Source organism: Marmota flaviventris, chromosome 1 (genome assembly GCF_047511675.1).
Source record: "Marmota flaviventris isolate mMarFla1 chromosome 1, mMarFla1.hap1, whole genome shotgun sequence".
In the NCBI taxonomy this organism is placed as follows: domain Eukaryota; kingdom Metazoa; phylum Chordata; class Mammalia; order Rodentia; family Sciuridae; genus Marmota; species Marmota flaviventris.
In genome coordinates this window covers 214,198,706-214,224,788 of record NC_092498.1, presented here as the reverse complement: position 1 = coordinate 214,224,788, position 26,083 = coordinate 214,198,706, and the positions used below count along the sequence as shown (strand labels likewise).

The 26,083-nt window shown below is 40.2% G+C and overlaps 2 protein-coding genes across 2 annotated transcripts; both read left to right on the top strand.

Annotated features, from left to right (window-relative positions):
* The first annotated feature begins 579 nt into the window (after positions 1 to 579).
* On the top strand, positions 580 to 6,226 carry LOC114107558 (olfactory receptor 7E24-like). The gene is made up of 2 exons (XM_027954975.2): positions 580 to 608; positions 5,287 to 6,226. Exons 1-2 carry the CDS (start codon positions 580 to 582, stop codon positions 6,224 to 6,226), a joined length of 969 nt encoding a protein of 322 aa, XP_027810776.2.
* Positions 6,227 to 13,847: 7,621 nt separating this feature from the next.
* LOC114107559 (olfactory receptor 7E24-like) lies at positions 13,848 to 17,191 on the top strand. Its single transcript, XM_027954976.2, has 2 exons — positions 13,848 to 13,876; positions 16,249 to 17,191. The coding sequence occupies exons 1-2, from the start codon at positions 13,848 to 13,850 to the stop codon at positions 17,189 to 17,191; spliced, it is 972 nt and encodes a 323-aa protein (XP_027810777.2).
* The last annotated feature ends 8,892 nt before the right edge of the window (positions 17,192 to 26,083 follow it).

The following is a 26,083-nucleotide window of genomic DNA, read 5'->3' as shown; positions in this document are numbered from 1 at the left end:
CCACTTCTGCACAGTGGGATAGGACCTCTACTCTCGCCTGTATTGTTTTAATAAAACAGAAAGGGGGAACTGTGGTGAGCCGCTTCTGCCGTTTCTGCAGACTATGGTCGCCATTACGAGATGGCGCTGGCTCCGCTGTGGTATGTGACAAACAACTCCTTATCTGAGAGAGTTGGCACATGATTTTTCACCACCCTGTGAGAGAGTTCCACGCGGCAGCTTTGCATTGGGGCTTGGGATGCTTTATTAAGGCTGGGAGGGCATCCGGGAGAAGAGAAGAAGAAGAAAGAATAATAAATATCAAGGGCCCGAATAAACTACTGAGAGAAGATTTCGGAGTTGCGTCTTCCTTGCGGGCAAGGGGTCGCGACACTATATAGTAGGTAAAACTTCTCCTGCATCCAGGCTTCAGCATGATGCTCCAGTCCAGTGGGCTCCACACATCAGATCTCTCCTACTGTGGTTTTCTGAATTGGGAAGTTGCTGTCTTACACTTATTCATATCAATCCTGAGAATCAAGTCCAAGCCTCAGGCAGAAATTTGGCAGAGGTGACATGTTGGATCCTCAGACCTTGGTCATGACCCAACAGAGACCCAGCATCACCCAGTAAGTGCTGAGGGAAATGATAGGTGCAGGAGGGATTATGGGTCCTCCTCACTAGGACCAACAGGCAAATTTGTAGCCAGAGAAGAGGCACCGATATGCAAAATTTTAGCTTTGAGGACAGTGAAGTTTGTGTTCTTGGTCATGTTCAAGGTCCCCAAAATCTTTTTTAATGCTTTTCTTTCTTCCCATAGATAGCTCACTCACTGTCTAGGAGAAAATGGGCCCCTTTCCACTGTTCTATAAGCACTCCAAAAGATTAGCAAGGGGACCATAGGAAGCAGGAGGAGGAAGACACCAACCACAACATCATGGAGCATTCCCGAGAGCTCTTTAAATCCCAGGCACTAGTTATGTTGCTTGTTTACATTTCATCTGCATAGCTTTTCTGTCGTTATAAATGCCCACATTATGATTTTACATAAATAGAAAGAGACAGTATTTTTAGTAACTTGCATGAGGTTTTGAGGTAGGAAAGAGTGAGTTCTGTTTTCACCAGCCTGTCTGATTATAGACAGGACATCTTGCTCTACAAATACTGGCAGGATGTCCCCTTGACAACCCAAATGTCCTTTTTATTTTGTGTCACTCCAGGAAGAGATGCCTTGCTCTCTTGGTTCTTTTTTAATTTTTTTTCCTAATCTGCTAGATCATAGGGCAGAGCAGTGGGTGGCATCAGCCATCCTCTGTTGGAAGCACAGCCCCAGTCCATGGGCACAGATCACGAAAGAGCAGAAAAGGAGGGTTCAGCACAGACCTGACTCTTGCCTAGTCCAGGAGATCCCTGCAGCTGTGCACACCCTCCTGGGAACTTGTACTCAGCCCACCCAAACTCAAAGACCTGAAGTCAGGGCTTGATTCCATTCCTAGGAAACTAGAAACAGCTAAAATATGTTTCTCAGATATAGGTTTAGTTAAAGGTCTACATCTGTGCTTCAAATTTCTAAGATTTGGGAACAATGAAAGATTTATTGCATGGGACTGAGAGGCTACAAATTTAATTTTCTCTCCTTTTGGCACCTGTTTATTTCTGAAAACTGAGGCAGAGTGTTATTATCTCTAACTCAGCATTGTCATCTGAGCAGACATCTACCTAGTCCATACAGCTGCAAGACAACAGATTAAGCAGTTGCTCTTACTGTGATCTGTCATAAGGAAGGGAAAATCTAGATATCAGTATTATAAATTCAATCTTGTACCACACTTCCAGTCTGAAGTGAAAATTCTCCTATTTCTATAACAAGACATTTCATTTTTCTCCTTTTATAAATATTAGTTGTATATTTGGAGAGGAATAATAATTCCCCAGAGCCTATATCTTCTAGGCCCAGATGAGGACTAAACAACAAAAAGCTCTTTAAATATTGAAGAGACCCTTTCTTAGTTCACAGACCTCGACCATAATCAGTGCAGCTTCAGACACTTGGAGTTTTCCTCCTGCACTTCAATCCCTTTCAGGAGTGTCCCATGGAACTAGAGACAAGGGCTTGACTTGGGACATGATACATGTCAGGGCTTCGTATCATTCCAGTATTAGTGTTTTAACATTCACATTCATTGGTAACTCACTATTCCCATAATATTCTGTATTTTTTAAAAAAAGTAACCACAATGACCAAACCGTTTTAAGTTCAAACTTCACTTATATGACATGTGGAGACAGGTGCTCTGCCCCTAGCAGTGGGTATATAAGTTGATAGAGGTGGAGAGTGTCACATACACCTGCATCCAGCCACAGGTAAGTGACTACTCATGGAAATGGTGATTTCCTGACTCCCACCCCAGGCACTATCTCCTCTAGTGGAGTGAAATAGAAATGTGATTCCTGAGAGAAGATGGAATTCCTTGTTAATTCTTTATGAGAGAATTATGAATTGATGCCCTGTAAGGAAGTGTTGATGGTATATGTTAAGGATATTAATAATAATGCCTGCCTTTAATTGGGACACCAAATATAGGTGTTTTGCAGTAAAACTGAATATACATCAGTTGTTGGAAGTCACATAACTATCCTATACCCTGATGATGCATGAGACTTTTCAGTAGTGTGATGTGGAGACAAGCAAAAGAATTTTGAAAAATTTTGTGTCCTAATAAAGCATTGATAAATGAGGCCCCTCTTTCAGGTAATTGTGTGCATGAACTAAAACATTTCAGGCTAATATTTGTACTTGGCAGATTTAAAACCACATGCCAAAGTAAATAGTAAACTAGTAGTACATTTTAGGTAAAACAGGTAATTCACACTGTTTACATGAGCTTTAGGAACTTTTAGGTAAGTTTTAGAAAAAAAAAATTTTACAGAGACCTAAGTCAATACTGAGATGGATACATTGATAGGAAAATCTACCCATCAGATTCATGACAGAATTTGCCTTTGGGGAACAGGTGGATCTTGCAAATACTAAGCGTTCAAATTCAATGTCATGATTCAAATGTGTGTAAAACATCAGGCCTGAAGCATGCATCATTAAATGTTTGTATTTTAATGTAGGTAGTGGGTACTCTTGGTAACAATCTTAATGAAACATTTGATAAGTGCCTGGTTTCTAAGGCAGTGATTCTCAAAGCTGATGTAGTAAAGGACCCTGGAGACCTTCACATACAGACACTCCTGATAGAATTGGTTTGGAGTGAAGCTACAGAATCAATATATAATAAAATATCCATAGGCAAATACATTGATTAAAGAAACTGAGAAACATAACCCAGACAACTTGAAAGATTTTTCAAAACCTTTTATTTTATGATATAAAATTGAGACCAACAAGGTAGAAGAGATCAGGGCAGTAAGGAGGGGAGGGCCAGGGGATATTGGGAAGTGAAATTGATCAAATTTTGTTAGATGCATGAACCAACGTACAGCAATAAAACTCAGAATTCTGCATAATTAATGTGCACAATGAAAAAAACATCATCTAGGATTCCTTTATGGCGCCATCTGGTCCTACTGCCTTCACAATTATTACCATTTTAAAGATGAGGAAAGTGTCTTGGCATTGTCACATTATTTCAGTTACCTTTCTCTTTTGTATTTTCCACAAGGAAATCATAGTGTGAGTTGACAAAAAATAATGTGCCCAGGTTGTCTTCAAGTAGCTGAAGTAGGAGAACTACAATTTATGTATCAGGCAGAATTGATGTGAAACCGACTAACTCAGCCTAAGAAGGTTCCTACTTCCAATTCACATTAATGATTTTTGGGTCTACTCTTAGCTCCAAATTTTCAAATGAAAAAGAAAGGTTCATGATCAGAACAAATAACAAAGCAGGACTGGCAGGCCATTATAGAATGCAGAATCAAGAGGGAAAAAAATTATCTTCCTTTCAGATAGTATGAGTTAAACAACAACAAAAACCAAAACCACCCAAAATTTAAAAACAAGTTCCAAGTTTAAAAACTTTAAAATTTTTTTTGTTTTAATTAGTTATATATGACAGTAGAATGCATTCATACACTTTGATAGATCATACATAGATGGGATATAGTTTCTCATTTTTCTGAGTGTACATGTTGAAGAATCACATTGGTCATGTAGTCACAAACATATATCCAGTAGTAATGTCTGTTTCATTCCACTATCTTTCTTATCCCCACATCCCATCTCCGCCCCTCCCATCCCTTCCTTGTACCTAATATACTGTAATGCTATTCTTCCCTAGTTTCCCTGCCTTATTAAAAAACAAGTTTCTTTACATTATTTCTTAAGCTTGACTTACAGGTGCAATATACGCTAATGTCACATTTACAGTAGTGACTTCATATTATTATGTGCATTTAACCAAATCGTATTTGTGAAAATTTGAAGGTTATAAAAGCTGGAGTATTTACATTAAATAATTTTTTTAAAAAAACAAAATATATTTCCTGGGCATATATGTTCACAAAGGTGAATGACACTTAAACACAAGGGTGATGAAAAACTCCTGTAAGATAATTGTCAAATATCAATGTTTTGTAATAATGAATTGATAAAGTAATATAGTCTTAGCTCTGATACCATATTGACAAACATTTTAATAAAGGGAAATTGTACCATTGCCTTAGAATAAAAAGTTATATTTGACAATTTCTTAAATTCCTCTGATGATGGACTTTTATCCAACAGTGGGAAAGATATGTCTTATGTTTTACTTTTCTAAAAAGAGTAGTTTGTACTTTGTTGTGTATGAGGATTTGTTATCTGTGACACTCTTGGTCTTCTAATATTGCTCTGCTTAGTATAAATAAAGCAGGTGTATACAGAGCATGGTAAATAACAGCAACCATTAATGGGAGAATTCTCTGAAAATTGAGTTTGTTAAAAGACAGAAGTATTTCTGAAGATATATAAAAAGAAATATAAAAACTTCATATGTGAATACTGAAATTCTAAGCATATAAAGAATACTGAAACCTGGCATGGTGGTGTACCTGTAATCCCAGGGGCTCAGGAGGCTGAGGCAGGAGCATTGCCAAGTTTAAAGCCAGCCTCAGCACTTTAGTGAGACCCTAAGCAACTTAGTGAGGCCCTGTCTCAAAATAACATAAAAAGGGCTGCGGATGTGGCTCAGTGGTTAAGCACCCCTGCATTCAATTCCTGGACACCCCCCACAACAAAGAACACTGCATTACTATTATGTTCTTTCCTTAATCTAATCTTTATTCATTCTTCCAATGCTTATTTCTTCAACTCAAAAGGTGTCCAAGCAATATAAACCCCCCAAACCTAAAATCTGTATCAAAATTCCATCTCACGGGACTCTCAGAGGACCCAGACCTGCAGCCCATCCTCTTTGGATTGTTCCTGTCCATGTACCTGGTCACAGTGCTTGGGAACCTGCTCATAATCCTGGCTGTCAGCTCTGACTCCCTCCACACCCCCATGTACTTCTTCCTCTCCAACCTGTCCTTGGCTGACATCTGCTTCATCTCTACCACGGTCCCCAAGATGCTTGCGAACATCCAAACTCACAGCAGAGCCATCTCCTACGTGGGATGCCTGACACAGATGTCTCTTTTCATCATTTTTGTCTGCATGGATGACATGCTTCTGACTGTGATGGCCTATGACCGGTTTGTGGCCATCTGTCACCCCCTGCACTATCCAGATATCATGAACCCATCCCTCTGTGCCTTCCTGGTTTTGGTGTCATTTTTAGTTAGCCTTTTGGACTCCCAGATACACAATTTAATTGCATTACAGTTTACCTATTTCAAGGATATAGAAATTTCCAATTACTTCTGTCACCCTTCTCAAGTTCTTACTCTTGCCTGTTTTGATTCCTTTAACAGGAGCATAGTCATTTATTGTCTTGTTGCCATATTTGGTTTTCTTCCTGTCTCCGGAATCCTTCTCTCTTACTCTAAGATATTATCATCAATTCTGAAAATTCCATCCTCAGGCGGGAAGTACAAAGCCTTCTCCACCTGTGGGTCTCACCTGGCAGTTGTTTGTCTATTTTATGGAACAGGAATTGTAGAGTACCTTGGTTCAGTTATGTCACATTCCCCCCAAAACAGTGTGTTGGCATCAATGATGTACACTGTGGTCACCCCCATGCTGAACCCCTTCATCTACAGCCTGAGGAACAAGGAAATTAAAAATTCCCTGAGGAGGCTGCACAGGAGAATAGCTTAAACTTAGAATCCCTGGCATCCATTTGGAATATAAGGAGGAAAAGGTAGCACAAGCAATAGTTCATTGTCTCTAGTCACATTAGTTTTTAGTTGGTGTTCTTTAATTCCTCAGTGAGTTTCTTAGTAGAATGGGTTTTGTCACTTTTGGGAGACAGACGTACAAAGGGGGCTTTTAAAACTGTGTTAAAATTTCATTTTTGGAATAGGAAATATTTGTGGGGATCCATGATGATGCTAATGATGATTGTACAACTGTGTTTATAATTAATGCCACTGGAATGAGCAGTTAAATGGTAATTTCCGTTATGTACTATTTATCACAATCAGCAATGAGAATATAGTGCAGATAGTTCTTTAAATATTATGACATAAAATAATTCAATTCTGATGCTTTCTTCTAGTAGTAAAAGAGTCCCAAATCTGTGTGGACATTCATTTACTCTTCTTCTTTCTCTGCTACTATTAGGAAGTCCCTAGAGACTTGCATAACATGAATCAATTTTAGCTAATTTTGAGCAGGTGCATGGAGACTCCAATGTCATCTTATAGCCACTAATCAGCCTGTGCTTCTAGCCTTTGTGTGAAGGCTCTGGGCCACTTGGCTTCATACCTTTGCCCTCCTGCCATGGTTGTCTGCATTGGGAAGCCCCCATTTCACACTGCATTCATATCAGTCCTGAGGACAGAGCCCAAGTTTTATTAGCCATGGGCCATGGAACATAACTATAGCCATCTTGGGCTTGCCCTACAATTTCCCCTTTTAGGGTTCCTCAGTATATAATCTACACATTTGAAGTTTTCTGCAGAGATCCCTTAGTGAGGAGGGCAGAGCCCTGTATCCACAGGCCACAAAAACAATACAACCAGAAAGCAAGCCCCACTACCTAGGATTACTAAAAGCCATCTCTATGTGGCAGATAGACAAGTGCACTATTTCTGCAAAGGATCACTGGTCAATTGCTATATAGCTGCCACTTCAGAGGTCATATATGCTAAAGCCATTCTAAAATTTTTTGAGTGATCTGGAATATACATCTAACACTTAGTACCAAACATAGTATGTACCCCTACGTGTGTTTTTTGTTAGGAAATTAAGTGATATGTGATTTGGTAGTACAACTTTACATCTATTTCTTCATTTACTAGAGACATGTATGATTTGTATGATTTAAGGCTCAGGCTGTGTAATCAGCCAAGGAAATTATCTGCATTTCAGTCATCAGGGAAACCCCCTGTGGTAAAAACATCCAAGGTGTCTGGCACACTCTATATCAGGATTGTACAGTCTCCCAATTGGAAGGCATCTGGAGCAAGGTTTGGCCTATGGTAGGAGGGAGGTATAGATAACTCCAAGTGCAATTCTCTGTCCTATTCTATGGGAGGTATAGTTAGTTACTCATGAGTTCTAGAGTACCATGTGACCCTGGCATAATCATCATCCTTGTTCTATGATATCTGGTTGGATAGTTGGGCAAGAGCCTCTAGGTACCCAACCCACAGTTTTTGTACCTTCCATTTTCTCCAAACACTGGGAAATCAGATTTCTTAGTTCTGAAGTTTCATATGGGAGCCAAGACATTCCATCACACACAGAGTACCCCAACCACAGGCGAGAGGCTCTGAGTTACACCTGGACTGCTATCACAATGGCTGCCTTAGTTTCATCCCATATTGAGATGGCAATAAAAGTCTTTCCCAGCTATGTACAATTGTCCAGAAACATAGTCTGGATTCACCAGAGAGGTCATACATCAGAACTCACAGTGTTAACAGCCTTGCACCACTGGCCCACCACAATAAGGTGTGATTAAGGTACCCATTTCATAGGTCAGGATGTGCAGCCATGGACAATTCAGCTACAAATTCAATGGGAGCTGCATGTCCCATACCACCCACAGCCTGCAGGCAGAGAGAGATACTGGCTTTCTTAAGCAAAGACTTAGGACTCCAGTCAACTAAAGGATGAGTGCAGCACCTGTGGGGAATCGTGAGAACTCTGAATGATCATCCTGATGAGAGGGAGGTGTTGGTGCACCACACAACACCCTTATTGAGCCTAAGACTCCATTTTGCTGCCTTAATACATATCCAGGTAAGGAAGGATATTGTACTTAAGCCTGGGTTTGGGCATCAAGGGAATGTTCTCTTGCCTGCTTCCACGGGCTTGAATTTGGGGGTAAATTGTGCATTGGACATGGTCTGGACAATAAACGCCTCCCCCACTTCACTGCGTAGCCCTATTGGCCCTATGGGGGAAAGGTTTGGAGTGTGATCTCCTTGTGATACCATGGGGACTAGTGAATTCCCTCTCCCCCTAGGTACATGTGACTTGGCCAGGTCCTGCAGATAGGACAGATAGATTTTTAAAGGCACGTTTGTTATTTCCCTTTGGCCCAGTATGAGTTTTGCAGTGCTGTTGCATACAGCAGAGCCTGCTGAAGTTCAGGACCAAGCTGTACCAGCGTGGTATCACCATACCGGGAAGCCACCACGGGCAGCTGTCCAGGACTCAAAGCTGGCATGTATCTCCCAGTGGATGTGACTTGCCTGTGCGAGTGCCTGTGATTACTTGTCCTTTCATCTGTAGGTGTGTCCTTGATAACACCACTTTGTTAGCAATTCCATGGGAGGCACAGCCTTCCATGAGTTCCACTGGGCCATCACAGACCCAAATGTGATGGGTGGAACATTCTATAGAACCAAGTCCCTCTGCCTGTCTGTCAAGTACTTCCTCAGTTGTGTATTGAACTGGCCCTAGAATCTGTTGGAGCTCATAGGATAAAGAACTGGTAGAAAAAAGCACTCCTTTATTCCAAATACACACCCCACTTTCCTAGGGTAAGCATCTGGGTTACACCCGTCCTTGGGGTGACTGACCAATTCTACACCCATCCTGCTACGGGATCCATGGTGCAGACCAAGACTTCACAAGGGCTGCAAGTATTTCCCTATCAGGGTATAGAACTGCGACCAGATGCCCACTGGTTTTCACAGCTGCTTATGAGGCTGCTGCAGGCCATACCAAAACTGTCCTAGGCTACTTGGATCTCCAGCCTAAAGGTGAGAGCTGACTCTACTACCTACAGGAACTGAATTTGATAAATGGCTCTCTTGATGATCTAAAAGTCCTGTTCAGCTACTTCCGTTGAGTCCCACTGTGCCCCTTTGTTCACTAGGGCATAGACAGGATGAACCAATTAGGCCAAATGGGGAATAAAAACTTGCTAATACTCAATAAGCCCATATGGGTCTGCAATTGCCTAACTGTTGTTGGTTGGGGCTATGCCTGGATTTATCAATAACAGCTTCAAGCACAACCTTTGTCTTACCTAACCAAGTCACACCCAAGAACTTGACTGACAAGCCAGGTCCTTGCACATTGGCTGTATTTCCTGCCCAAACATTTCCAAGTGGGTCACTAAAGTTGGGGCCACAAGCTCTTAGTCTGCAAGAGAGTCAGAAGTCAACACATCAGCAATACAATGAAACATGTATGGTGGACAGCTGAGTCCACAGGCTACCAGAGCATGCCATATGGTCGGGCTATGTCAATAACCTTGTGGCAACACTTGAGTGTCCATTGTTAGCCTTCCTGGGTAAAGGCAAACTGCTCCTGACTTTACAAGTTCAGAACAATAGAAAGGAAAGCATTAGCAATATTCAGCACATAACAACATCTCCCCAATTGAAAAGTCAATTGGTCCCTGAGATCATGCACTGAGGGAACCCCTGCATTCAGAGAAGGAGCCATTTCATTCAGTTCTCAAGAATCCACAGTTATTCTCCAAGGACCAGCAAATTTCTTAACTGGCCACCCTGGAGAGTTAGAGGCTCTACATTGGTCATATTATGCCCACGTTCTCCCATTCCAGGAGAGTAGCTCCAATTTCTGCATGTCCCCTTGGGAAGTGGTAATTCTTCACCACCAGGGTCCTCCAGGGTTGTGGCAAGACCTGGGGTGGGTGTTTGTCACATCCTATCAAAACCTCCTTCACAATTTGCACACGGAGATGGAACTGCCCCATTATGGTCTGCAGTCACAGTCTTTGAAACACATCTACACCCAAGATGAACTTTGGGATAGGAGACATGCGCACCATGTATGCATGATTGGTACCTAGTGGTAAGGATGTTGTGGTGTGAACTGATAAATACAATCAATAAGAGTGTAACTTATAGGTTATAGATTAGAACAAATATTCGCAGTGCTGGTGCATACAGAGCCTGCTGAAGTTCAGGACCAACCTGTACCAGTGTGGTATCACCACACAGGAAGCCACCACTGGCAGATTTCCAGGACTTATAAAGTAAGAACTGTCATAGACACCCTAAGACTCCATTTTGCTGCCTTCTGTAAAAAACAAACAAACAAACAAAAACTGTTACAAGAGCTGTTCCTGAGAAACTGAAATGAAATCTGTCTTCTTATAAAAATTGTCTTTCTGTGCTTTGTACCCGAAAAACTGTACCATACTCAGGATGCAGTGGTGGTCAGTGGTCGTGGTGAGCTACATACCCTTGTGGGTCTACATGGCTTTGAAGTAGAGTCTTGCCCACTGACACCTGCACATTCAAGATACGACTGTCCAGAACCTGCTTGAACCCAGGACTGTGGTCAACTGATCTACAAAGCTAATGCTTTTTTAGCTTCTGTTTATAACTTGCCTGCCCAGAGCCCACAGGTCCCACTTATTAATGTTTTCATTTCTGTGATTGGGTAGCTCACATGATGATAAGCAAGTCACTGAGCTGTGGTTTTTGTGCTTATATTCTCCTTGGATGGACCAGGAGGCTGCTGTTCTCCCACAGAGTTTGAGCCTCTGAGGTGGGTGACAGTCCCTGGCCAGGTAAATAAAGCTCTCTTTTGATTTGAATTCGGGCTGCTTTCTGAGGTGTCTCCCCATAACAAGGACACTGACACCCTCTCCCTTTCTACTTCCTAATCAGGGACATTTCTCTTGGGGGGTCTTATGGGTTGTACTCCAGAGGCTGCAAACCGTCTTGGAGAGCTGTTTTGTACTGGACAGTCAGGGAGAGGGGGAGCTGGGGAGTACGGATGCCTGCCCAGCTGGTGTCCCAAGCTGGGAGTTGCCACAACTAAAGATGGCAACGCTGTCCCAAAATGGAGGTGGCTGCTTTCAGTGAGGGAGTGTCAGGTCGGGTAGGGGAGGCGGTGCCACTGGGCGATGTGTTCAAAGATGCAGCTCAAACCCAGTGCAGGCAGGTGTCAGCCGGGCTGTCCTGGACCTGCCTGGGCTCCCGGCTCTGCTTGCTGCTTCTTGACTAGTTTGTTTCCCACAACACAACTAGACACCCAGATGATAACAGTGTCACATTTTAAACATGTAAACAATGTAGAATGATCATGTCAGAAAAATGTGGTACCCATCACCTCAAACATTCATCATTACGTTTTGGGGGGAACATTGAAGATCCACTATTCTAGCTGTTTTAAAGTACACAGCAAATTATTACAACAGTAGTCCACTTTATGCTGTGAATAGAGCCCTTGCTGCTCAGCAGCTGAGACATATTTTTAAAACAAATCTCTTTCTCTTCCTCTCTCCCTGCTCCTCCCTAATCTCTTCCCTCCCTAATCTCTGGGGAAACAGGATTACCTTTCTCCCCCATCCCAGGCAGAGTTCTCTGTCCTCCAGCACACACCCACCACAGGGACAGGTAATTCAGACTTGGGGATGGCACCAGAAGATCTCAGAAATGACTGTCTCCCACATTAACAAGTGAATTACAACTCCAGACAGAAGACATGGAAAGTAGCCTTTAAACCACTTCTTTAAAAAGCCCCATGTTTCCTTTGACAGGCAGAATCACAGCCTTTGAGACAAGCATTTCCTGTGCTGCTTCTCCTTTGCAAACAAAGGAATAAAATTTCTTTTTCCCTTATTCTCAAAACTGCATCTTCATTATTGAATTATCACTGGGGACAAGAATGGAGCTTTCAGTAACAGGTTGACATCTTATTTCCCACCATGTTTCATCATGAATGAAGGTAGCCAGGTTAGGGGAGGGAGAAGGATGAGATTTTAGAATAGGTACAAACTTTCAATTTGGGATGATGAAAATCTCTGGAGATGGGCGTCCCTGATGGTGCCACAACAATGGGAATGTAATCAATCCCACAGATATTGGACAAAAGCATGGAGAAAATTGTGATATTTAGTGTATACTTATCCATAATCACTAATGGAAATAAGATGCAGACAAAGACTTTCAAAACATAAGCAAGACACAGAAAGACTAGTGTCATATATTCTCTCCGATATGTGGAAACTATAATAGTGATGACCCTGAACTGGAAGCCTGTTTGCACAGGGGGAGAAGGAGGAAGGATGAAAGGCAGGGACCAAGCTACCCTGTATGCAGGTATGCAAATGTGGCACTGGACCCCGTGAAGTGTGCAAGTCCTAGGTGTTAATAACAGACACTGGAGATGTGGACAGCGTCCTGCTGAGGACAGGAAGGGGTCACTTTCTTTATTTTTCTCTCATTTTTTAAATTTGGTGTGTGTGTTTGTGTTTGTGTGTGTGTGTGTGTGTGTGTGTGTGTGTAATATTAGGCTGTATTTTGAGATACATGCATGGAGTATAACTTTTTCTAATTAAGATCTCATTCTTGTGGTTGAACATCATGTGGAGTTACATTGGTCGTGTATTCATATATGAACATAGAAAAGTTATGTCTGATTCATTCCACTGTCTTTCCTATTCCCATCCATCTCCCCTTCCCTTCATTGTCCTTTGTCTAATCCAATGAACTTCTTCTTTTTTTTTTTGGCAGTGCTAAGGATGGGACCCAAGGCCTTGTGCATGCAAGGCAAGCACTCTATCAACTGAGCTATAGCCCCAGCCTCTAAAAGAAGAACTTCTATTCTTCCCTCCATCCCCCCATTATGTGTTAGCATCTGTATATCAGAGAGAACATTTGATCTTTTTGAGGGGGGGATTGACCTATTTCCCTTAGCATGACAGTCTTCAGTTCCACCCATTTATTGGCAAATACCATAATCTTATTTTCTTTATGGTTGATATATATCACATTTTCTTTATCCATTCATCTATTTAAGAGCAACTTTGTTGGTTCCATAGCTTAGCTATTGTGAATAAATGCTATAAACTTTGATGTGGCTGCCTCACTCTAGTATGCTGATTTTAAGTCCTTTGGTTTTTAAACTGAGGACTGGGATAACTGGGTTAAATGGTGGTTCCATTCCAAGTTTTCCGACAAATCTCCACACTATTATCTAGAGTGGTTACACTAATTTTCAGTTCCACCAGCCATGTAAGGGCTCATCAATTCTCTCTTGTTTGTTTTCCTCCACTAATTTTAGGTAGTCCTGAGAGATTTGGAGAACAAGAACGAATTTGCCTGATTATGAGCCCTGTGCATGGAGCCTCCAAGGTCATATAATAATAATTGGATTCTCTCCAGCCCTTCAGCTTTATCATGCCAGTCCAGAGAGTCCATTCCTGTGTCTTCTCCAATATTTGTCTGCCTCTGGAAGATCCTGTCAGTCACTGACTTCATCTGTATCCCGAGGACAGAAAACAAGCCTCAGATAGTGATTTGGCCGAGGAGGGGCACTGGATCCTCAGCCCAGGGCCATGAGCCAGCAGAAGCCCAGCATCATCGGGTAAGTGTTGAGGGAGATGAGGGACGATGAGGAGCCAGCATCGGAGGCTTGTTTCCTAAGGATCAGGACAAGCATGCAGTCAGTGCAGCCAGAGGAGAGGACAGCAGTGGACTAGGCTGTGAGGACTGGGAAACTTGGATTCTGGTTTGTGCTCAGGGTCTCAGAAATCTCATTAGATGTTTCTCCTTCCACCACAGTGGTTCTCCTGCACATAGATATATGTCAGATATATATATATATATATATATATATATATATATATATATATATATATATAATATATGTATGTGTGTGTGTATCAGATCAGAAGCGCACATTATTAAATGTTTGTATTTAACATATGCAGTGGGTACTATTACCAATAACAGGTAGTATTAATGGAACATTTAATAAGTGCCTGGTAATTTCAAAGCAGTGATTCTCAAAGCTGATATAAAGAGGACCACCAATCCCTTTACATGCAGATATTTTGATAAAATTGATTTGGAGTGAAATTATAGAATCCATATAAAATAAAATATACACAGATACATACATTGATAAATGAAACTTGAAATCCAGTCAACTTAGGATATTTTTATACATCTTGCTTACAAAATAGAAATGCAAAGAAGGTAGAAGGTATTAGTGATACTAAGGATAAGATGTAAGGGGAGGCACTGATCAAATTATGGTATGTGTGTGCACAAGTGTGCAACAGAGAAGTTCACCATTCTGCATAATTAACATGCACAATGAAGACCTTACCTAGAACTCAGCTTTGAAATCATCTGGTCCAGAGCTAGGGTTGTGGCTCAGTGGTAGAGCACTTGTCTAGCATGGGTGAGGCACTGGGTTGATCCTCAGCACCACATAAAAATAAATGAATAAAATAAAGGTACTTTGTCCATCTATAACTAAAAAAAATTTTGAAAAAAAAAACCATCTGGTCCAATTGCCTTTATAGTGATAGTTGACAGTCCCCTTTTGATATGGTAATTTTTATATTTATGCATATTTGACACATTGAGTTTCATCTGAATCTCATTAAAAAAAATCTTTCTTACCAAGACCCTATTAAATGGATAATTATTATTTGTATTTTAAAGATGAGAAAACCGCATCACTGTTTGCACATAATTTCTGGTCTTTTGTTTTTGTGTTTTCCAGATGACATCATGGTTTGAGCTGATATATATAACATACTTGAGTTGTTTTCCAGTAGCTGAAATAGGGGACCTGCAGTCCACAAATCAGGCTTCAGTTATAAGTTCCTCATCGTGCATAGTAATTATGCAGAAAGGTAAGTGAAACCTATTAACTAGGCACAAAGAGTTTTCAACTTCCAACTTACATTTATAATTTGGGGGCCCCTTCTTGGCTCTAACGTTTTCAAATGAAAATGAAAGTTTCATGATCAGGAAAAATATAATGCAGCAGTGTTAATAGGCCATAGTAGAATAAGAATCAAGAGAAAATCCTCTGTCTTCCTTTGATGCTTCATGCTGAAATAATATGGAATTGGACCAAAATACAAATAACTGCTAAATATTTAAAAAAATTTTTAAAAAGAGTTTCTTAACATTGCATTATCTTTAACTATTGACTGACATTTGAATTGTATAGTAATGACACATTTGTGATTATGATTTCTTATTACTATGTCATTTAACCAAACCTTCAATATGTGAAGATCACCACAGCCAGGGTCAGTATATTTTTACATCAAATAATTTTTAAAAGCCAAAAAGTTGAGATAAGGCCTACATATTCACAAAAGAGGACACAGTGCATAAATGCATCCTACTGTCATGTATAACTCATTAACACAAATAAAACAATTAAAGAAAAGAATTATTAAAAAAAAAACCTCCTGGGAGATGACTGTTAAATAACAATGATTTTTGATAACAAACTATTCAAATAACATACTTGTAGCTCCAATACAGGATATACAAACATTTTAAGGAAGAGAAATTTTTCCATTATCATAGATAAAAAGGGTCCTTGATAATTTCTTAAATGGCAATTATTTTTTTCCTAAGTGGCAAAGTAATTCCCAATTACTACTTTTCTTAGAACAGTAGTTTTTATTTTTCTGGGAATATGGACTTATCTGTAATTTTGTTGGTTTTCTAACATTGCTTTGATCAGTATCACTAATGTAGGTTTATATATAGTGTGGTGAATAATAACAAACAAAAATGGAGAGGTCTAAGAACACTGGGTTTGTTAAAACTCAGAAATATACCTGAAGATATATAGAAATCTATGTGAACACTTCAGTTGAGAGTTCTGAAATTCAAAACATATACAGGGTGGTGGGTGCCTGATATTTCCTTTATTTAATCTAATCTATCATTATTTTAATGCCTTATTTTCCAATTCCAAAGGTGTCCAAAAAATGTAAAACCCCAAAACTTAACATCTATATCAGAATTCCTCCTCCTGGGCCTCTCAGAGGATCAAGACCTGCAGCCCCTCCTCTTCGGACTGTTCCTGTCCATGTACCTGGCCACTGTCCTTGGGAACCTGCTCATCATCCTGGCTGTCAGCTCTGACCCCCACCTCCACACCCCCATGTACTTCTTCCTCTCCAACCTGTCCTTGGCTGACATTGGTTTCATCTCTACCACGGTCCCAAAGATGATTGTGAACATCCTAACTCACAGCACAGCCATCTCCTATGTGGGCTGCCTGACACAGATGTCTACTTTTATGCTTTTTGTCTGTATGGATGACATGCTTCTGACTGTGATGGCCTATGACCGGTTTGTGGCCATCTGTCACCCCCTGCACTACCCCATTATCATGAACCCCCGTCTCTGTACCATCTTGGTTTTGATGTCATTTTTAATTAGCCTTTTGGACTCCCAGATACACACTTTAATTGCATTACAGTTTACTTATTTCAAGGATGTGGAAATTTCCAATTATTTCTGTCACCCTTCTCAAATTCTTAATCTTGCCTGTTTTGATTCCTTTAACAGAAATATAGTCATTTATTTTATTGGTGCTATATTTGGCTTTCTTCCTGTCTCGGGAATCCTTCTCTCTTACTCTAGGATATTTTCCTCCATTCTGAGGATCCCATCCTCAGGGGGGAAGTACAAAGCCTTCTCCACCTGTGGGTCTCACCTGGCAGTTGTTTGTCTATTTTATGGAGCAGGCATTGTAGAGTACCTTGGTTCGGTTATGTCACATTCTCCCCAAAACAGTGTGGTGGCTTCAGTGATGTACACTGTGGTCACCCCCATGCTGAATCCCTTCATCTACAGCCTGAGGAACAGGGACATTAAAAGTGCCCTCAGGAGACTGAACATCAGAACAGTGTAAACTCAGGACCTGTGGCATCCATGTGGGACAAAGGGGAAAAGTGAACAAAAGCATGCTTAAAGCTGGTGAGCCCAGGGTCCTTGGTCACATTATTTTTTAAGTTTGTGGTACTTTAATTCCTCAGCAAGCTTGATAATAGAATGGGTTTTGACACTTATGGGAGAGGTATGAAAGGGGCTTTTTAAAAATGTGTTCAAAATTCAGTTTGGGAATTGAAATATTTTGTGGAGTTCCATGATGGTGATAATTGTGCAACTGTGTTTGTAATTAATGCCACTGGCAATGTATAGTAAAAATGGCAATTGTTTTATGTGCTATTTTTTACCACAATCACCTATGGAAACATAATGAAGTTGACTCTTTAAAAATAAACAAAAATATTAAATTTAGAGGCTTCCTCCTTAGTAGTAGAAGAGTCTAAAATCTGTGTGGACGGTCATTTACTCTTCTTTTTGCTTGGCTACTAATAGGAAGTCCCTAGAGACTTGCATAACATGAATCCATTTGGCCAATGATGAGCTCTGTGCATGGAGACTCCAATGTCCTATTATAATCACTAATCAGCCTGTGCCCCTAGGCCGTTGTGTGATGGCTCTGGGCCACTGGGCTCCAACCCTGTGTTCTCCTCCCATGGTTGTCTGATTGGGAAGCCCTTATCTCACACTGCATTCCTACCATCCTGAGGACAGAGCCCAAGCTTTCATTAGACAGGAGGCACAGAGGGACATGCATCCTTCATCCTTGTGCATGACCCAGCAGGGACAGCACCACTCAGGAAGGGCTGAGGGTGAGGATGCGTGGGAAAGGACCATTAAGGGTGTTGCTTCCTCGTCTTCAGGACAGACATAGCATTTGGGGAAGCCTGATGGTAGAATGAAAATACTCAGAGGAATGTAATCTTTGAGGAATGTCAAGTTTTGGTGCCTGGCTGTGGTGGGAGTCTGGTAATGCCAGGCAAAGTTCTGCTTTCCTTTGATGCTGATTCTCCTGTCTGTTGACATCTCACCCATGAGAGCAGAAGATGGGTCCCTCCAACCTGCCTCCTGGGCACTCCAAAAAGATAATGAAGGTGACGACACAGATGAAATGGAATGACAGCCTCGAAACCTCATGCAGCCTTATTCAGGGCTTCTGATGCCACACCCTGAGCTCCGTGTCCTGTGGAGTCTGTTTCACTTTATCTCCATAGAGTTCCCTCAGATATAACTGTAGATTGTAATCATCATACAGAAAGAGAAAGAGCCAAGTTTTTGTTTTTGGTTTTGGTTTTATGTTGAACAGACTACACGGTTAAGTAGAGAATATGAAATCATGTTTGAATTTTCCTGCTTGATTAGAGAAACTGAGCATCATATCAGAAAAATCCTGGCAGGTTGAGCCTTGACGAACAAGCCAGCTGTTTTTGTCCATGTCATTCTAGGAAGAGACCCTTGTTCACTGTGTTCTTCCCTTTTGAGGTTCTTGTAGCCCTCAGGGGAGAATGGTGGTTGGAACTTGCTGCCTCTGCTGTGGAAAGGATGACTTCAGGTGGTGGGCAAAGGTCACAGAGAGTGTGGGTGCAGAATAATTCATCCTGAGAATTCAGGTCTCTTTTGTCCCTAGTTCACAATACCTTAGCAATCTCTGCATCCTCTTCCTTGTAAACAGTGCTGAATCTCAAGAGGAGACAGAAGCCAGTCGTGGTGGTGGTCCACACGTGTAATCCAAGCAGCTAGGGAGGCTAAGTCGGGATGATTGCAAGTTCAAAGCCAGTCCCAGCTACTAGTGAGCCCTAACCAACTTAGTGAGACCCTGTCTTAAATAAATTAAAGAAGGAGGAGGAGGAGGAGGAGGAGGAGGAGGAGGAGGAGGAGGAGGAGGAGGAGGAGGAGGAGAAGGAGGTTCTGGATTTGGATCAGTGACAAAGTGCCCTTGTTTTAATTTCCAGTACAAAAAAAAAATTCAAAAGGAAATAGAAAACCAGATGATGATTTTATTTATGCTCAGGAACATAGAAACAGTAAGATAGACTGCCCAGGATGATCTCTACTTAAATCTTTGTGTTGGTTGAGAAACAATTAAAAATTTACCTGCTCTGGATCCAGACAGAGACCATCTAGATTTGAGTCCTCATATCTCCACCTATTTCTGAGACATATGGAAGTTTGTTAATGTGTCTGAGACCCAGCTTTGTTATGTGTCTGGATTTTCACTTGATACAACTGCATTGAATATAGATTTAAAAGATACTGGATGCTCCCTATGTGATTAATATGTGATAGCTCCATACAATAAGGAGAAATATGAGATATCATTATTATTATTGCCATTGAGATTTAGGCTGATCACTATATTTTGACTTATGTATCCTCTGACATCAAGTTATGGTTTTCCCAGTTCCCTGTAGGACATTTCATTTTTGTCCTTCTGTGAGTAAACACTGAATATTTGGGGAGAAATTACAAAGTGTATCATTCTGGTTTCCCAGAACCTACACCTTGCTTGGCACATGACACCCATCAAGGATTAAAATGTTGTTAAATACTGTTAGACCCTTCCTTAGTCCATAGAAACAGAGCATGGCGGGTGGCAACTCACCCTCTGGCCATTTATGCCTGTGCTTTCCTCCTTCCAGGGACATCTCAGAGGACGAGAGATAAAATAAAATAATGCTTTTGTCTATGTATTGGAAACAAGGGACTCATTATTTAAAAAACATAGCAACACTGAGTTATTCAAAAGTCATAGAAGAAAATTCCATGAACATAAAAAAGTAGAGGTACAAGGAGAAAAGACAGGTGAACCCTATTGCTCGGGCTCAGAGTCACTGGAGGGTTTCAAGTCACTCCATGTCTCATGAACTTCACCAAGAGACTGTGTTCATCAATAAACTGGCTATCCCCACAGTGATTGAATTCTTCATTAAAAATAACCACTTTGTTGTTAAGCCTCAAACTTGCATCAGTTTCTACATAAGTGCTTGATATGGGTGTTAATATCCATATTTCCAGTAGGGAACATGAGCACAGAGAGGTGGAGAGAAGAAAGATCAGGGCCACCTACCGATCTCCTGAACCCAGAACAGGGGCCTGTTCTCTCCAATGGAGCCAAGGGACATATTATTTCTTACATAGAAAATAAAATTTCTTTGTGCTCTATCATGATTATTGTTTACATATCTTAATAACAGGAGAATGTGTTTTATATTAACTAATCTTTACATTTCACCATAAGTGTAGGTAACTAATGGAATCATTGAACATGCATAAACTATTAAACTCAGGTAAATATCATGTACATGTCATGGAAAATGTCTCCTTTAAAATTTTTATAAGTATTTTTAATTGGAATATTTATGTTATATGGTGTGACATTGCAGAACATGTACACAATGTGGAATTATCAAGTCAGGAAAATCTGGTACCCATAACCTTCAAGATTCATCATTTATTTGCATTGGGAACTTTGAAAATCCATTCTTTGAGCTGTTTTGAAGTAGGTAATTTGAAGTAAGTAATTATTGAGAACTATAGTCCCCTCTGGTGCTACAGATACCAGATTTTATACTCTTCCTTTACACTTTCCTTCCTTCCTTTCCTCCTAGATTTCTTTCCTTTCATACATGGTATTAATCCCACAGGAGCTCTGCCAGTGAGTTACATCCCCATCCCTTTTTAGTTTTTACTGAGACAAAGTTTTACTAAATTGTTGAGGCAGGCCTTAAACTTGTGATCCTCCTGCCTCAACCTCCTAAGCAGCTGGGATTAAAGACTTGCACTACCATGACGGACTCTTTTCTATAAGGGTGTTTTCATACCTAATAAGCAACCTATCTCTATGCCCCCATCCTCTTATGTTTCCCAGCCACGATAGTACTTATGCTATTCTCTACTTATATGACATCTATGTTTTTATCTTTACATCTTCCATATGTGAGAACATATAGGTATTCCTTTTGGGGATTTATTTCACCTATATGATATCTACTAGTTAAATCTAAAAGATGAAGAATGTATAATATGTCAAAATTATTCACCTTTATAGCTGAATAATATTCTGTTGACTATATATACCAAATGTTCTTTATCCATCCATCCATTGATGGAAACCTTGACTGTTTCCTATCTTAACTATTAGGAGTTGAGTCACAAGTAGAGACACACAAAGATTTTGAAGACAATGTTGCAAAATAAACTGAAAAATTAAGTGATGTTCCTCGATCATATAACGGCTTATATCTGTAAAAGAGTGTGAAGTAGATGTTCACTGACAGACTTAAAATGTTGATGCAAATCAGTTTTCTTCAGGAACAGTAAGTATTATGTACTATTTAAATGAGACTTGGCTACCTTTTAGGCAAACTTGTAAGAACTGTTGTAAATTTATTAGATATCTAATAAATTTAGAAGTATAAAATTATCAACTGGAAAATTATGTTCTTCCTGCAGATAATGCTGTGTCCCAATTAAAATACTTGAAATAGATATACATACTTTATCATGAGAGTCAAATACTTGTGACACACAAGGTCACACTGAGGAAGCGTGTGTAGGACATGGTTCAGTTGTTATCATTTCTGTGCAGTGGGGCAGGTTTTACTGTCTATGACATTCACTGCCATAGGAATTCATTTCTAGATGATCTGTATCCACAGGGAAAGAAGGCTTCTTATAGGATGGATGTGTGAAGAATGCATAAAATGAAGTAACATACAATTTTGGTAATCTTCCTAACATTTAAATTAATCTTCATGCAATTCCATTTAAATCTCCTGTGATCTGAAGTTACCACTTCCCTATTTCTGTAATGGTGCATTTTATTTTCTCCCATAAACATATATTTAAATATGTAGAGAGGAACCCCCTCTTTCATTTATGATCACCCACAACTTTCTGTTCTTGGCATAGAGTTGACATCACCAATAAAACTTATTTTATTCATTAAATACGCTTTACTCAGTTCACAAAAATTGGGCAGAGTTAGTGGGGCTCCAACACACTTTTCTGTCTAGTACTTTAGCACTCTTCTGTCTGTACGGCTTTTTGCTATTTTTTATTGTTTCTTTTTACTTATGCATAATCTAAGGATTCATTTTGACCTAATCATAAAGGTATGGAATATAATTTGTTCTAGTTTAGCTACTAGTACTTCCCCTTTTCCTCCTCTCCCCTCCTCACCCTGTTCCACTCCACTGATATTTATACTGTTTGCTTTCAGGTGTTTTTAATTTGTTTGTTTTTGCTTTGTTTTTAGTGTCTTGTCCTTTAAGGAACGTCTTCAAAATTAGAGAGAAGTCATAATTGCTCTTTGTTGAATCTCTGTCACAGACTCTGGGCTCCTGGGAAGCCCTTTGGTAATATCTACAACCTCTAATTATTCTAAGAGCCTTGCAGAGATATTCTTAAGCAGAAAAAGGCAAAAAGAGGAAGGAAGTTGGGGGGGGGTAGACCTTGGGCTGTGACACATTTTACCCTTCCTATTACTATAGCAAATGTCTGAATCAAATTATAAACAGAGAACATTTGCTTTGTCTCACAGCAAATTGGATGGGTTAGATGGAACTTACCAAAAAATGAAAGAAATGAATAGTTTACATGAAATTTCTCCAGTCATCATTTCATCATTACCCTTCACCAGTATCACCAATATGTCTTCTTAATTCTATTATCTTTTTTTCCCAGTCTTTTGATCTCCCATCTGTCAATCTGATTTAAATTTCAAAGATAAGGGAATCACTAATTTCTCCTGTGACCCTTTCAACTCTTGATCTTGTGGGTTCTGACATTATTTTTTACTAATAATACACTGATATACTTTACTGGGGCCTGATTTAGATTTCTTCCTCACTCAGGACAGGGGTGAGGAATTTAGTATAAAATTCTTTCCTTCATTCTTAGAAACCCATCATCAAGTGGGAAACATGAAGCCTTCACCACCTGGGGTCTCAACTTCTAGTTGTTTATTTTGTGGATAATGCAATGAAGTGCCCCTAGGTTTAGCTGTATCACATTTTCCCTCAAAGATAAGTTGGTTCAGTGATGTTCACTGGTAACCCCAGTGCTGAATCCCTTCATCTGCAGCCTGAGGAACAGGAAAATTAAAAACACTTAAGGAGGCTAATAGAAAAAACAGAGTGATGTCAGAACTTGTAGCATCCATTTGAGATACAGATTGGAGAAGGCAGCACAGCAAAGTGAATGTAATTATTGTCACCAAACTGTCCATAAAAATGGCTAAAATGGTAAATTTTTATTATGTGTGCTAACATAATAAAATATGGAAATAAAAAGTAGATGGATCTTACCAAAAAATGAAAGAAAGAAATGAATAGTTTACATGAAATTTCCCCTGAGTAGAGGAGAACCCCAAATCCTATTGAGGACATTCATTTTCCATTTTTAATCTTGCATTATTATTAGCAAAACCTTAGGGATTTGTGTAGTGAAGACCAATGTGAGTAATTATGAGCTCCATGTACTGAGCCTCCAAGGTCTTGATCTAGTAAATACTCAGCCTGTGCCTCCAGTCTGGTTGGCACCACACCTGGGTTGTCTTCTGCCCTGGTTCTCTGCACAAGGAAGCTCCTATGGGTCATGTTATTCAGATCCATCTTGAGGAACAAGCTTGAGCCTTAATTACACAATGGGAAGGGGAGGTTCATCAATTCTGCCATCCAAGGTCATGACCAAGCAGGCACTCAGCACAACCAAGTAAGTGCTGAGAGGGACAGGGATGGAAGAAGGACTAACAGAAGCTGTACTTGTTGTCCTTAGAAGACATATGACAGTTGAGGTAGACAGATGGAGAATGACAGTGTAAAATTTCAGGTACGTGGACTGTGAATTTTATGTCCTAAATTGTGATGGAATTCCAAAAATCTTATTCAAAATTTTACTTTCTGCCCACAGTACTCTACTTGCCATGGACATCACACCCACAACAGCAGGAAATGGGTCTGAGTGACCTATTTCATAACTACTCCAAGGTATTGATGGTGGGAGGGGGTGACGGTGCCGTGACATCGTGCACCAGTGTTTCTGGTTCCTAGGTGCCAGGCACTGAGCTCTGTGTTCTATATAGCGTGTTTCATCTCCTGTGGACAGTCTTCTCCAAGATACATGTTCCCATGCTGTCATCCTTTTATAGGAAGGAAGGAGCCAGCACTTTTGTGTAACAAAGACAAGAGAAGGTGGTTAGGTAGAGAAGCATGAAGTCTTGCTTCAGTTGATCTGCATGATAATGACGCAGGGCGGTCCTGCCAGTGGGATCCTGCCAGGTGGGGCTGTTGAAAACACACCCAGCCATCTCACCTGCCTTCACACCAGGAGAGATTTCCTCAGTATTGTATTCTTTCCTTTTGTGAGAGTCCAGGTAGATCATAGTGGAGATCCCTGACTGGCACCTGGTGCATGGAATATAGGTAGGATAGCTATACAAAATAAGCAGTGATTAAAAAAAATAAAAAATAAAAGAGCAGGCACAAAATAATTCTGCTCAAATCTTTCTTTTTTCCCTAGTCCAGATTACCTTTGAAAGTTGTTCCTATCTCCCTCTGATGTTGTAATGAGCCTCATACAGAGAAATAAAGTCAGATCTTGGTACCATTTCTTCCAGAAATCTGGAGGGACTTTAAACATGTACCTCAAATGTCCCTGTGGTTGTGACCACTGGAACTCTTCTTAAACTTTCTGGTGGTTTGGAAACAATAAAACACTTTATTCTTCTAGTTCCAGAGTCTGGCACTTAATTTCCAATGTTGCTGGCTTCACTTATTGTTTCTGTGACATAGAGCAGGTGGCTCTTGTCTCCTAGTCTGAGCACTGTTGTGTGAGTTGATTTCTGGGTGACAAGTGCACTGAGTAAGGACTGCAGGAGTGAGTCGTGTTGCAAATGTGAAGAAGGCAAACATTGCTGGACAAAATGAAATTTTCCTCTTTTGTGGCAAAGAGCTCCTCCCACTATGTGGACTCTCTTTTCATGTTGTGCCTTGTTCCCTTTGCTGTGCAGAAGCTTTCTGATTTTATGCCATCCCACTTGTTGGTTCTTGGTTTTATTTCTTGAACTTCAGGGGTCTTGTTATGAAAGTGGTTGCTACATCACTGGGTGGGAGTGTTTCCTTCTAGCAGTTGCAAAGTTTCTAGTGCAATTCCCAGGTTTTTGATTCACTTTGAATTGAGTGCTTTTGTGGGGCAAGAGACAGGGAGTTTCATTCTTCTGCATATGGATATTATTTTCCCAGCACCAATTGATAAAGAAGGCTATCTACAAATCTAACCAAGGAAGTGAAAGGCCTCTACAACTAAATTATCGAAGACTGAAGAAAGAAACCCAAGAAGACCTTAGAAGATGGAAAGACATCCTATGTTCTTGGTTAGGTAGAATAAATATCGTCAAAATGGGAATATTATCAAAAGCATTATACAGAGTCAGTACAATCACCATTAAAATATGAATGACATTTTCATAGAGGGGAAAAAAGTCCTAAAATTCATGTGAAAAAAATATAAAAAAACCAAAGCAATCCTGAGAAATATAAGAAATACTGGAGGCAGCATAATACCCAATCTCAGATGATACTCCAGAACTAGAGTAAAAACAACAGCGTGGCATTGACGTAAAACAGACTTTAAGGCAAATGGAATAGAATAGAAGACACAGAGGCAAATCCACATAGATCAGTCATCTGATCTTTGACAACAGTGCCCAAAATTCATTAGTTTTAATCATTGACTGTTACTTTGATTCATGACACATTTATGGTGAGGGATATCACAAGACTATATGGATTTAATTAAACCATATTTATGAAAATTTGAATTTCATCATGCCTGGAATCAGAGTTATTTGATTTTTGTTACATGATTTCTAAACTCAAAAAATTGAATGAGGTCTTCTAACTACAAAAGTGGTATA

Coding starts and splice junctions, on each gene's coding strand:
- LOC114107558 (XM_027954975.2), top strand. CDS start 580: ATGACCCAACAGAGACCCAGCATCACCCA. Junction 609..5,286: donor CAGAGACCCAGCATCACCCA/GTAAGTGCTGAG, acceptor TCAACTCAAAAG/GTGTCCAAGCAATATAAACC.
- LOC114107559 (XM_027954976.2), top strand. CDS start 13,848: ATGAGCCAGCAGAAGCCCAGCATCATCGG. Junction 13,877..16,248: donor CAGAAGCCCAGCATCATCGG/GTAAGTGTTGAG, acceptor CCAATTCCAAAG/GTGTCCAAAAAATGTAAAAC.